The sequence below is a fragment of the Corvus kubaryi genome, unplaced genomic scaffold (genome assembly GCF_017639235.1).
Source record: "Corvus kubaryi isolate FWS band 111438036 unplaced genomic scaffold, C.kubaryi_AGA036_p1.0 123, whole genome shotgun sequence".
Taxonomy (NCBI): Eukaryota; Metazoa; Chordata; class Aves; order Passeriformes; family Corvidae; genus Corvus; species Corvus kubaryi.
Genome location: NW_024580658.1, coordinates 198,729 through 212,186, shown reverse-complemented (window position 1 = coordinate 212,186; position 13,458 = coordinate 198,729). Strand labels below are relative to the sequence as shown.

The 13,458-nt window shown below is 47.3% G+C and overlaps 1 protein-coding gene across 11 annotated transcripts in view; it reads right to left on the bottom strand.

Annotated features, from left to right (window-relative positions):
- The window catches only part of TANC2 (tetratricopeptide repeat, ankyrin repeat and coiled-coil containing 2), a 196,021-nt gene that overhangs the window by 10,345 nt on the left and 172,218 nt on the right, over positions 1–13,458 (bottom strand). For 9 of the 11 annotated variants that reach the window (XM_042049071.1, XM_042048993.1, XM_042049277.1 and 6 more), the window contains 7 exons: positions 10,464–10,597; positions 9,752–9,875; positions 4,945–5,120; positions 4,423–4,555; positions 3,845–3,874; positions 2,864–2,955; positions 1,224–1,370 (listed from right to left, as the gene is read on the bottom strand). In XM_042049071.1, the coding sequence (XP_041905005.1) occupies positions 1,224–1,370; positions 2,864–2,955; positions 3,845–3,874; positions 4,423–4,555; positions 4,945–5,120; positions 9,752–9,875; positions 10,464–10,597 (836 nt within the window). The remainder of the gene's footprint in view (positions 1–1,223; positions 1,371–2,863; positions 2,956–3,844; positions 3,875–4,422; positions 4,556–4,944; positions 5,121–9,751; positions 9,876–10,463; positions 10,598–13,458) is intronic. The other 2 variants (XM_042049142.1, XM_042049512.1) reach the window with 1 other exon arrangement.

Here is a 13,458-nt window from a genome sequence, read left to right as displayed (position 1 = left end):
CCCACTAAGCTCAGCTAAGCTCAGCACTTGTGAAGGAGAACTCCTCCTGGTGGGGAGGATTCCATCTCACATCCAAACACTGCTTTGGACTGCTGCACTGGGCTATGACCTGAGCAGCTCTGGGAGAAAGGACTGAATAGGGCTGCTCCTGATTTGTTCAAAAACTTGTGAAGCCAACTCTTGCTATGGGCATGCCCTGCCTGGGGAAGCTTTTATACTTCTGTTTGACCTGCAGTAGCAGTTACTGAGGAGTTATTGTCCAACAGACTGAATTGGGAATGCAGTCATGAGACAGGTACCTTTATGGCCTCATCTATAGGTGCAAAAACTGCAGGAGCAATTACAACCCTCTTGAATTTTTCCTCACAAAACCTGGCATTCCCCAGCTAATGATAAACCAAAAATCTTGTCCTCAAAGCACAGGACAAGAGCTGGAGTTGCTTAGCTGAAAATTGGCTGGTTTAAAGAGAAGGTTCACACTTTTTCTCCAAACTGTGTTTGTTCACCAGCATTAAGATTTTACTCCCATTGTTTTCCATCTTTCTTCCTCACAGAAAAAGAAACGGTGTCCCCAAAGCTCCTTCTCCTCCAGTGTAACCTTTGCTGGCTCATGACTTCGGCAATGTCGCTTTTTGAGTTTATGGGGACTTTAATTTGTGGAGGTGAAAGCCCCTGCATGCCGAGCCAGGGAAGGTGGCATTTGTGTGCTGGCAAAACAGGCATCTGCACGAGCTGGTTGCTGGATGCTGCCAGATGGGAGTGGGGAGACTGACAGGGATCTGGAAGTTCTGGGATGAGAAGGAGTCTTGTGGGGGTGTTTCTGGATGAGTCACTGCCCTGGGGAAGTGCTAACCCCCTAAGCATATGCTCCTTCATTTGAAATTTATTAGTATTCAAAGGAGCACCTCTCCTGGCTCCTCCTCACTGCTGCCCCAGAAATCTGGAAAATGCCTCCACCCCCATGTGACGATGTGAACATCATCATCAAAAGGGAGTAATAAAAAATTCAAAGAGCTATAAACATAGTAATGAATTTTTAATCAACTGAAATGCATATTAAATCATTACTGCTTTGGAATTACAAAATGCCAGTGCTCTGTGAAGGACAACCAGGTTACAGGAGAGGTCTGAGAAGCCACAGCATGATTAGGGGTGGACACGTCTCTGCAGAGGCACAAAGCTGTCGGGCTGTGCTCAAGGCCATGAAAAGAGGGGACACTTACGTTCATTTTCCTTCGACACCGGGAGAGGTTGAGAAGCAGTGACACCTTCAGCTCTCGGAAGGTTTTCAGGTCTTCTCCAAACCCTTCTCTGGGGAATTTTTTCAGAGCATACTGGTAGCGCTGGGCAGCCTCTTTCACTTTACCTTTCTATTAGAAACAAAACACGTCAAAACTCATCCTTGGGTTGAGTTTACTTCCCTGCAGAGAACTCACTCACCAGCCCCACCAATGTTTTAGGTGGCTAAGGAAGTGCAACTTCACTATTTAGCTCTTTCCTAGAAAGGAAAGGCAGAACATTTGATTAAGGGAACATCTGAGCTGGAAAGGCAGATGCCTTGCACAAGTTGAGATCTCCCACTTCATACAGAGCTGTCACACTACAGCAGGAAACATGGAGAAATAGTGTTAACTCGATACAACTCCATCTGGCTCCTGGCTGGATGGTCTTTTGAGCTGGGTGATCAGTTACCCATTCCTGGAAAACACCCTCCACCCAAAGCTTAATACACATCCAGGAGCAGAAGGAACACAAACTCTGGGACTTTGGGTGGAGCTCTGGGGCTCAGAGAAGCCTCTGCAATAGCAAAGATAAATGTTATGGCACTGCCGTGGCTCTGAACTTGGACAAACGGGGTGAGACTCACCTCCCTGGACTTCAGATGTTTAAAAGTCTACATCTAAGTCTGTTAACTGGGTTCCATTTACAATTATTGGTATGCAACAACAGTCACCTTCAAAGGTGACTCATCTTTCCTATTTTGGGCAACTAATTTTGGGATGGGATGATGTGCACCCTGAACGGGGACAGCTGACAGCCAGGGTGAGAGAAAGAGGGCAGGATGGGATCTAGGACACACACAGCTCCTTGTGACCCAGACATAAATTTTGCAGCTACAAATAGAGAGTTTTAAAATCTTGTAGACTCAGGTTTCTCAGCTGTATCATGTATCTCTGGCAGATAACTCCAATTACAATGCCAGCTTTGCATATTTTCTGCTTCACCCTTAGAGCCTCACAGTGAATCATTGTTGTACTTGCACATTTTCTGTGTCTGTGCAAATCTCCAGGTTTTAAAGATCGGCTTGAAACAAACACACAACAGAAAAAGACTCCCTAACTGTAACAGTGGAATGTCTCCCATGGGCTAAAGGACATGACAAAGCCAGCTGTGTCCTGACAATCTGTTTTCACTGCAAAAAGTTTATTCCAGGAGTTTTTCTGGGATGTTCTATCCCGTTGCCTTGATCCCCAACAGTGAGCCTAGGTAATGACAAAGCTGCCAGACCTGATGCAATGGCAGCAGCAGCACTCCCAACAGACACTTGGGTCCTGCTGTTTTCAAAGAGGAAATGAAGTGCTGGCTCAAATCCAGAGCAACTTGGCTTTGCTTCAGCTTCATTACAGATTTGGGCAATCAATCCCCCCTTCTCCAACCCCACTAACCAAAACCACACGATTTGGAACACAAGGAACGCTGTGAGGGGGAGCTTTTACTTGCCATGGGTTAAGGCAGCAGCACTAGAATCACAGAGCCATTCAGGCTGGGGAGGACCAACCACTGACCTAACACAGCCAAAACCTCATACCAACTGATGCTGCAAGTTGCATCTGTTCCATGTCCCCAGACCCACCCATCTCACCTTATAAAACATGTCTCCTTCCTCCATCAGCTTGCTCAACAGGATGATCATGATGTCTGGTTTGGAGGTTGCCATTGCCCATGTTGCTGGACCTGTAGTGTACAGGATGCATGATGGGTAAAGAACTCATACAATGCAAGGGTGGTAGGAAGCTGGGTGGAAAAAAATACCCTGGGGTAGGAATTTCTGCTGGAGAGAACAACTTGGCAAGGTCAAAGGGCAGAGTGCTCCAAAGGATCGAGCTGACAATTCCTCTGGCACCTAAATTAACATCATCCCCATTGCAGTGGTTTTCCTTTGCAGTCATTAAGGCTAATCCCAATGGTCTGGGAAAGGATGGAGCCATTTCCACAAGAGGGCAGTGCTGAATGTGGAACAGGCTGAGATGGGGGAAGCAAACTGTATTTAAAGGAAAAATCAGAGTGGTTATATAAAAACATTTCTGAATTCAAATCTATGGAAGTGTACTAGGAAATCTGCAGTTTGACTGTTGATAGGTGGTTTGTGGTTAAGTGCTTTGTGATTTCCAGCTTCACAAGACGTGAAAGACTAGAGTAGAAAATCCATTCAGGCAGAAAAAAATGACAAAGGAAAGGTCGTGTCTAAGTGCTGCTGGTGCTGAAGGCATCGTTGGGCTGGGGATGCTCTGGCTCTGCACAGGGGCCACCCTGCAGAGCCAGCTCGTATCTCAAGGAGTAATACTGGGAGGGAAGGGGTGGCAAAAATTTGAGGACAACTCATTAGTGTGGGTGAGAATAAGTCAACAATATTCTATAAGTAGATTCAGTACGTTCTGGGGGAAGGAGGTTAGTTTTTGAGTTCAAGTTATTCTCTGCAACAGTCATTAAAAAAATTATTTGAAGGTGAGGTAAATTAAAAGATTAGAGGTGTTGGGGACGCATGCAGGCTAAATCAAACAGGAGAAAGCAAGGCTGACAAAGCTATCAGATCGAAGCTGATGCTGACAGCAATGAGATATACCTCGTGGGCGACTCGGTAACGTCTGACAACCTTCAAAGAAAGGAGAAAACAAAAAGTTGTAGGAGAGAGGGGGAAAAAAATGGATGAAGGTGAAAAAAAAAAGAAAAGAAAAAAGCAGCTGTGAGAGGCAGGCAGCGAGGAAGCCAATGCACCAGCAAAATCCCCTTTCACAGGAAAACGTAACGTGAGCAGCTGTGTGGTGCAGTGCAGGTACACTGAGGTCTGGAAGCATACACAGAGCAAGTGAACGCAGCAGCTCACAGCAAGGCATGGACAGAGTACACTTGGCAACTCAGACTAGTAAAGATAGAAAAAGCATTACCAGAGGAAAGACCTTGCCAAAGAAACAGTTGTTTATTGATTAACTTTTGCTAAGTAATAAGACAGGAAAAAAAATAAACTCCCCATTTTACTAAAGAGAACCAAGTAGTCCTGACTCGCCATCTGCTTTCAGAGTGCGAAGCAGCGGCTGGGACTGAGGCTGCCCCTGGGTTATACTTGTATTTTTTAAGATGCCAGCCCCACTGTTTGAGTCCTGCCTGAGCGCAGAGCCGATGGCAGTGCTCCCCTGTCCCTACCTATCTTTGCTCCTTTCTTCAGGAGGGTGACAACAACCGAGGTGTTGCGGCAGCCCACTGCTCTGTCGAGGGGCCGCATCCCACTGTAGTCAACGTGCTCGATCATGGCCCCATGGTCCACCAGGAACTGAACCTGCAATGAGAAGCCCAATAGTAGGTTTTGACTGGGTATGAGGAAGAAATCCTTCCCTGCAGTGGTGGAGAATCCCTGGCACAGGGTGCCCAGAAAAGTTGTGGCTGTCCCATCCATTGAAGTGTTCAAGGCCAGGCTGGACAGGGCTTGGAGCAACCTGGGATAGTGGAAGGTGTCCTTGCCTGTGGCACGGGGTGGAATGAGATGGTCCTTAAGTTCCCTTCCAACTCAAACTATTCTGGGATTCTCTGATCAGCTTCTATGGAAGCACCTTCCCATATGGAGGGCCAGGACTCCACGTGTTTATTGCTACGTCAAGCTGAACTGTATGATTTTATGGCTTTTACACCAACTGCCCATTTCCTCTGGGCGTATCACAGGCCACTCACCACCTCAGCATCGCCGTAGAACGCTGCCAGGTCCAGTGGCGTGCGGCCGTTCTTGTCCGCGTGGTCTGTGGCAGCTCCGCTCTCCACCAGGGAACGCACCACGGGCAGGTGGCCCTTCAGGCAGGCCCAGCTGAGGGATGTCAAGCCCTCTTTGTCCATCAGAGAAATAGAGGCACCTGAAAGAACAAGCAGCAGTTCACAGCTCTCCGTTGTTTAGCACCGTTTACCACAAACCCTCTGCTCAGCAAGGATGCTTGTTTTCAGAGAGCTCTGTACACAACTATTAATTCCTTTATTAACATTTCTCCCACCACAGATCCCACCCTCGTGGCAACTTCAAATACACTGATGGGAACTGTGGCAAACGAGTTGATTCACACCAAGCTGCAAACTTTTTCACGCCTACCTCTGCGAGCTTTCCTGGCAAACATCTGAGCAGCACAGTGGATCTGACTTCCCCCATCTGAGACATCATCTTTTTAACTGCTTTTTTTTTTTAATCCAGCCCCATTCCAGCCTGTGTGAGTCAGAGATGAAGACCATTTTGCTGTTTCAGCAGGTCACCATGGGAATTAAGTCAATTCAGCTCAGTTCTCCTAAAAAAGCACATATTTTCCCTTCTTCACTCCCCTCCCCTTTACCCAAAAGTACACCATTTCCAGCAGTATTTCTCCCTGAACTCTACCCAATATAAATACAACGTTGTGGGATACACTACTGCCAACTGCAAGCCAAGGAGAGGGGGACCTGATATTTTCTTGGATGAGGAAATGGCGCTGCTATACCAGCGGGTCAGTATTGCTCCACACGGCATATGGATGCAGATATGAGAGCTGAACAGCAGCTTTAAGTGAACACTCCTCTTCATGGCGTGAAGAGAACTCCTGTTGCCATGGCACAGCCAGGTCTCTGGCTCTGGAGTGTGCAGAGATGATCTGTATCAGCTCTGCTCCTCCGAGGAGCTGCAGCTACCTGTGGGATGCTCCTGCCAGCAGCTGGGATGAATTGCTGCTGCAGTGCTTTTCTCCTGGAGGCAAACTCTAAACCTCCCGGCATGAGACTCCCTGCCTCTAGAATGCTCAGCAAGTGGGGGAGTGATGTGAATTTCCTGAACATTCCTGTTCATCCCAGCTGACATATCCCTGGCCGGCACAGGTTGCCCAGCTGAGAGCAGACTAAGAGGTCTCCCCGCTGGCACAAGCTGTTTGTGGAGGAGCACAGCACGGGGATGTTTGCTCCAGGTGTGTTCAGGAACCTCCGTCCAGAGCTCTCACCACAGCGTGGAGTGTCAGTGGGGGAGGTGGCAAACAGCGTCTGGGGCAAGCAGGAATGCCAAGGTGGGACACAGACTGCAAGACACAGGCTCAAGGGATGACCACACAGAATCACAGACTGAGTCTGGTTGGAAAAGACCTTTAAGACCATTGGATCCAACTGTTCCCCCAGCACTGCCAAGCCCTCCACTAACCACGTCTCCAAGTGCCACATCTTTAAATCCTTTAAATCCCTCCAGGGAGGGGGACTCCACAACTGCCCTCAGCAGCCTGTGCCAGGGCTGAACAACCCTTTTAGTGAAGAAATTATCCCTCCCCTAAACCTCCCCTACAGCAACTTGAGGCTGTTTCCTCTAGTCCCTTGTTCCCTGAGAGCAGAGCCCAATCCCCCAGCTGCCTGCACCCTCCTGGCAGGGAGTTGTGGAGAGCAAGAAGGTCCCCCCTGAGCCTCCTTTTCTCCAGGCTGAGCCCCCTCAGCTCCCTCAGCCACTTCTTGTGCTCCAGATCCTTCCCCAGCTCTGTTTTCTTCTTTGGACACTCTCCAGCACCTCAACACATTGCCAGCCTTCTCTCACGTTGCCCACACTGCACCCAGGAGCCATTCTGAAGCTCTGGGAAAGCCCCTCCAGATGATCCTGAGCTGACCCAAGCCCAAATTTTGCTCAGGATAAAGCCTCGTTTCATTCCTGCTTACTTGAACCAGCTTTGCATTCAAAGCATGAAAGTCTTCTCTTATACTTTCCCTCTGACTCTTCTGGAGCAGGTGAGAAAGTTCCTGCAGTAAGAGGGAAGCCTGGAAAGCCATGTCATCACTCAACCTTCCCACTCATTTCCATTCCAGTGGAAGAGACACTCCACACCACAGGGTGACACGGACAGACCCCAGGGTACCCCTGCAGCAGAGCCAGCTGAAGGTCTAAGCAAGCAGACAACAGTAATGCCAAGAGGCTGCTTGAAGGCAGGCTGGGCATAACCTTCATGGGAACACTGAGCTCCAGAGGCAGCTCTGGCTCCCAGTACAGCCTCTGCTTGACTCCAAAGGCATCCTCCATCCTTCAGGGATCTCTGACTTATTCAGCATTGAGGCAGTCAGACAGGAAACAAACGGATGGTTTTAAGGGCAAGTGGCTTAAGGTGATCTCATGGGATTGATCCATCCTGCAGCGGGAAGGATTCCATCTGGGTAAACCCAGTTTGCTTCTGGGAAGGGCTGGGAGAGCTGCTCCTTCCCTAAAAAAACTAACTGCAAGTGTTTCTTATGGAATGACTTGGGTTGAAATGGACTTTAAACACCACCCAGTTCCACTCTCCTGCCATGGGCAGGGACACCTTCCACTACATGAGGTTGCTCCAAGCCCCATCCAACCTGGCCTGGAACATTTCCAGGGATCCAGAGCCAGTCAGAGCAACTCTGGGCAACCTGTGCCAGGGCCTCGCAACTCTAATCATAAAATATTTCTTGCTTCCATCTAGCCTGGTGATTTAATGATCCATCAGGCACAATGAGCCCACTTAAGTCAAAAAGAAAAGATTGACACGTGGAGCACCAAAAAGCTGCAGGGAGTGGCCAGGATGTTGGATGGATTCTGAACAGAGGATGCACCCAAAGCTGCAGTGCCCAGGCAGGGTAACCCCCAAGAGATGATGCTCAAGAAAAACACCAAGGCATTGATTTTTGCAGGAAAATGAGATTCAGAATCAAGCTCCCTCCAAATGGAACGAGCACGAGGAATTATTTTGCTTTGTGTCACACAGATCTGTATAAATATCAGCTTTAGCAGAGCTGCCACCAGGGAAGTTTACTAATTCCCTGTTCACACCCCCATTATTTCTGGGTGTTAAGCCACAGGTAACTCTGAAATTTTGGGTTTCAAATTGATTGATGACCGCAACTTTGCTAATAAAATGTGTTTACAAACGCTGACTGCATTAATCAAGTACAGTCAAATGAGATTTGCTTTGCAACACACTAACTAATGCTTATGGCTTATGATTCACACACTTTGATTTTAATGAAACCTTGAGCAGGATTGTCAAAGCCATTTTAATTAAATGCACTGTGTATCATTGCACTCTGCCCAGGCTTGAGTTAACTTTTCAGGACCACGTGTTACAGTCTTTGCAGTGCAATTTATTATGATATTTAGAAGAATGGACCTCTTAAAGTAAAAATTTTCTTATTTTTGACTTTTTGGGCTCTCAAAGAGTGTCCAAAGAGCCAAAGAAACATTATGTGCATTTGCTGATGATCCCACAGCCCAGATTATCTTGTATTTTCAACCTCCTCTGAATGAGTTAGTCTCAAGCAGCATGCACAGTTCTCAAGTTTGGGGACAAAAAACCCACCTTATTTTAAGCCTTTAAACACAGATTTATTAGTCAAGCTGAAAAAGGGGCCACATTTAATCTCGAAGATGGAGAGTGTTAATTTGAGATTTAAAAACAACAGAAGACCAGAAAAGAACTAATGGAATTAATTCCTAAAAAGCTCAAACTGATCTTTGTCACATCCCTGTGCAGGTTACAGCACTGAGCAGCAAGGATCCCACTGGCTGTGGCTCAGAACAGACAGATGGGAATGAGAAACTTGTTCTTGTAGATTTTACAGAGAAAAAATGTTCTTAACAACTATTACATAAAATATTCAAGTGTCTCACTCTTCGGCTAAGAGGTCAGACATAGGCAGTTACGAGATGAAGGAAATATCCTTTCCCAAAGAGGGATCTTACCTGGAATAAAAGTATCAAATAACAACACAACAGTGCTATTTCTAGGAAAAAAAAAAATACCCAACCAAACCAACATTGGCTATTTGTCCAAAATAAAAGACAAAGAAGCCTCTAAGGAACAGCAGTAATCAGAACTGATTGTGTTTTCACAGGCAGCAAATTGTTCCAACTCACCTCAAGCAGGTACAGCAAGAATGAGCAAAACTGACCCATGTTCCTGTTGGCTGAGTAACCCTCAGTGAAAGAGAGTCATCACTGAAAGGACTGAGCACAGAGGAAGCTGTGGGTACAGAGCAGGCTGATTTATTTTCAGCAAATTCACCAAATCCTTGTCTGTGCTGGGGCCTTACCCTCCTGTTGGTGCTGGTGTCAAAAATGTGGGTAACAATATGAGAGCTAAAAATGGAAGTGTTACCACGTGTCCCCAGCTCTTGCCTGGCTGCCCTCCCGCAGCGATGCCGACGGTTCAATCGCATCTTGTGTTCATTTTTGTCTACAGGGAAAGTTCTCAGCGTGGTTCAAGGGCACATTCTTAAACCACTGCTCAAAGCATCTGTGGTTATTTTATTTGCTAACTCAGATGCGTGGTTTTGAGGCAGAGAGCACCAAGCAGGTAACACAACCGCCAGTCAAGATTAAGGCTATGACTATTCCAGCCTCGTTGTCCAATGAGCTGGACATGGTGCTCTCCCAGCTGTGGGATTACAATCCACACCCTGACATCACGAACTGCAGCTGAGCTGGAGCTGGTGTGGTGGGATGTGCCATGGCTGGTCCCCAACACCTCCCAACACGTGCTCTAACCTTGTGCAAGCAGAAACTCCACAGTGCCCAGGTGTCCCTCAGATGCAGCCATCATCAGGGGTGTCCGGCCCTGCTTGTCTGCCATGTTCACATCAGCACCGTGCGTGAGCAGGAGATCCACGATCTGCAACACACCAAGCCAGGACACAGGTTACACATGGCAACCCAGCTAAGAAGATGCCAGAACCAAGGGAGAGCAGAGCAGATCCCACATTCTGAAAACTCTCACCCCTCCAGGCATGGTGCCCTCTGGGATTGCTGATGGATGATTAGGGATTATGAGAAGGAAGAGAGGTATAAGGACAGGAAAAATGTTCTTCTAAGTCATACGCATCCCATTTGCTTCTCAAATGGTGAGATAACCAGAGCAGCTGTGGCTGCCCCATCCCTGGAAGTGTCCAGGGCCATGGGGCTTGGAGCAATCTGGGATAGTGGAAGGTGTCCCTGCCCACGGCAGGGGGATGGAATTAGGTGGTCTTTTAAGATCTCCAACCCAAACCATTCCATGCTTCTATGATAACACAGGACTTAAGCAAAGCTGTCTGTAGCCAGCCAGAACTTGGGGCGATTGAAGCATCAGTATCCCTTCTTTTCGCTCTGATCATTCCCCAAAAGAGCTGGGGCTTGTCTTCTCCATGCGTATTCCAGCAGGACAGAAGGGATGGCCTGACCCAACATCTGTGGCCATCCCAGGGCCCAGGACCCCACTCACCTGCCAGTGGCCCTGTCTGACGGCGCTGAAGAGCGGGACAACGCCCCGGCGGTTGGGCTGTGCCACCGCGGCGCCCTGCTCCAGGAGCAGCCTGCACACCTCCAGCTTCCCGCGCCCTGCGGCCGCCGTCAGAGCTGCACGACAGAGGAGAGCAGTCAAGGGAAGAGCCACATGCTCAGGGGAGTGTTCTCCTACCCAGAGCTGGGTCTTTCTGCTGGATACCAAAGTGATGGGGCCTGAAATGCCAAACCTATCTCATGGTAGGCAAAGTGAACAAAGAAAATGGGCTGGATTGGTACAGTTTCAACTCCTGTCATTTTAGTCACCTCAAAGGTCAACTCTTCCATGAAAAGTTTGCATAATGTCACGGAAAAAGGCTGTTTAGGACAATCAGATTTTATTGTTTTCTGCAAGTCAGTGAAACAGGATGAGAACCACAAGAAGTATAAAATAATCTACAGGCATGTGTGACTGAGGTTCAAGGGGTGTCTGAGGTTCAAATGTGACTGAGGTTAAAAGTGTGACTGAGGTTCAGGTTTGGCTGTAAAGAGATGTGATCATGAATCCATTACTGTTTTCCCTACTGCCAAAGCCATAGGCTGTGAGGCCGAATGTGTCTGAGTAGGGGCACAATATCCAGACAAAACACAGGTCTTCAGGTACTTGACAAGACCTTCAGCAACTTGTCCTTGCCCCATCTCACCATGACTACAAGGGAGCAAGTGAGGGATCAAGCAGGAGGCACTGACAGATCCCGCCAGCCACTGATGTCAGTCACATTTGTGGCTTTCCTTTGCCCAAATAAGTACAGAGCAGTGTAATCCAGATGGAGGACTTTTATTTTCCATATCCCACTTCACCCTGTAGATCTTTGAAACCAGGGAAACAATTGGAAAGCAAAATAGGATGGATTTGTTCACCTGTTTTCCAAGAAGAACACTATTTCTGGGCTTTGTTTCCGGCCAGGGCTGATCCTACCAGCCAGGGTCTTGGTGCAAACCCAAAAATATCTTTCATTTTCGTGTGCTCATGATACTACAGGTGGGTAGAAGCAACACCTGAGAGCTCTTTCCCTGACAAAATGTGCTCTGATAACTCAGAAGTGTGGTTGAGTTAGAGAACACACATTCAATCTGAAAATAGCTCCAAGTTCAGGACCTGCTGGTGACTTGTTTCAGTATTAATTTTAGACTTTCTGGTTCCTCCCTCTCCCTAACTTTCTGTGCACTTCAGCACAGCTCCACTGGCTCCACGCTCTGCTGCTTCTGGTAGGAGTTGGAGCAGAAGGTGGGAGTCTATTTCTGACTGATGTCGCTTGTTTTTTCTTTGAAGTACATTTCTGTGGGTTGGCTGATTACAAGGTGTTGATGGCTTTCCAATTGCACCACTGTTAATGTTGGGGGATTTAATTAATTCTCAATTCTCTTCCACATTGTGGCTGAATTTTCTTCTCTTGGGGTTGAGAGACACCAAGAGTTAAAAGAAAAATCATTTTGCTGCCACAAGCAGAACATTCTGCAAAATCTATAATCAGATCCATGTGGGTTTTAAACGTAAGCTACAAATATAGAAGGAGGCAGAGGGATGGGCATGCAGGGCTGCTGGGTTCTATTTCTAAACCTGCCTGCACTTGAAATGTTGCAGGTTAATTTGAGGTATTTTACATCAAAATTACTTATGTTTGCAACAATGAAAATATTGTAAATCACTCTAGAGTTTGGTGTTTGTTAGGAAATGTTCTTTGGAGAAAACTTTACTGAAACGATCCATGATTATCTCCACTCCCCCTTGCAGTCCCTTCTGCCTGCACTGACACATCCTTCTGCTGCTCTGTTCCTCAGGGTCCAATCAGCTGGTGTGGGTATGTGGCTCCAGCCTGTCCTTTGCAGCTCCAGCTCAAGGGAAGCTCAAAAGCTCCTGTGCTACTGAGCAGCCAGACCTTGCTCCTCCAGGAGGAACTATGGAGGATGGAAATGGGCTGGTTTGAAGTTTTACTGTCTGCTGGAGAGCTCTCATGGCCCAGCACAACCAAGGTGAGTCCACTGAGCCCAGCCAAGGAGCAGCAACCAGGATCCTGGGCTGGTAAACAGGAATGTTCATTTTGCAGCTTTTCCATGAGGATGTAGTGCCAGAAGAACAACTCACCGTGCAGTAACCAAGTCTTGGCATAAACACCACACAACAGCTGCTGTGTTTCTCAAAACAGCTCTAACAGAGCCTGAGACTGGGTTCAGGTGTGGATGTGCCCATCTCCGTCAGCAAGCAACGTCAAGCCATGGCCTCCTACACCAGGGATCTGCAACAGCATATTCTGCTTCTGCTGCTGTGTTTTCTTGTGGAAAAAACAACTTTATCTGGAGAAGGAATCATTAAATTGCTCCTATCCAGCACATGTATCTGTTTCACAGCCTGGCAGCAAGACAAACAGCTTGCCGGAGATGTTTTTTGCACCTCCAGCTCTGATGGAGATAGCATAAGTGACTCAGAGACTTTTCTGCTGGGTTTTGATATTAGTTTTGTCCCAGGGGGAAATACTCCATCTGGAGTTGGCTATAGCGTGCTGTCAGCAGTTCCTAAACTTATGATGTCACTTGGCACTGCCATTTGGATGACATCAGGCTGATATCATCGAGCCAGGCACTCGACTCTGCTCTGTGGAAGATGAGACATATGAGTAACAAGTATCAAAACCCATACAAGCCAGGATTCAGATTTTTAGAGCAGATTGCTATTTTTAGGTGGAAACCTGCATTTCTCTCCAAATTTATTTAAACTCTCTATTTACTTTTGAGAAAATAATACAATTATGTGAAAGAGAGTCTTGAGTTCCATATGAAGTTACACACTTGTTTCATGTAGACAAAAGGCTGCTCAGTGTGGTGGCTGGCTCATTTTTGCTCATTTTCCCATCTTACCTACTACCAATTTTAATGGTGTAAGTGGATATTCCTTTGACATGGCTCCCTAATTGTGTGTGATTTGTCACACAATTCCC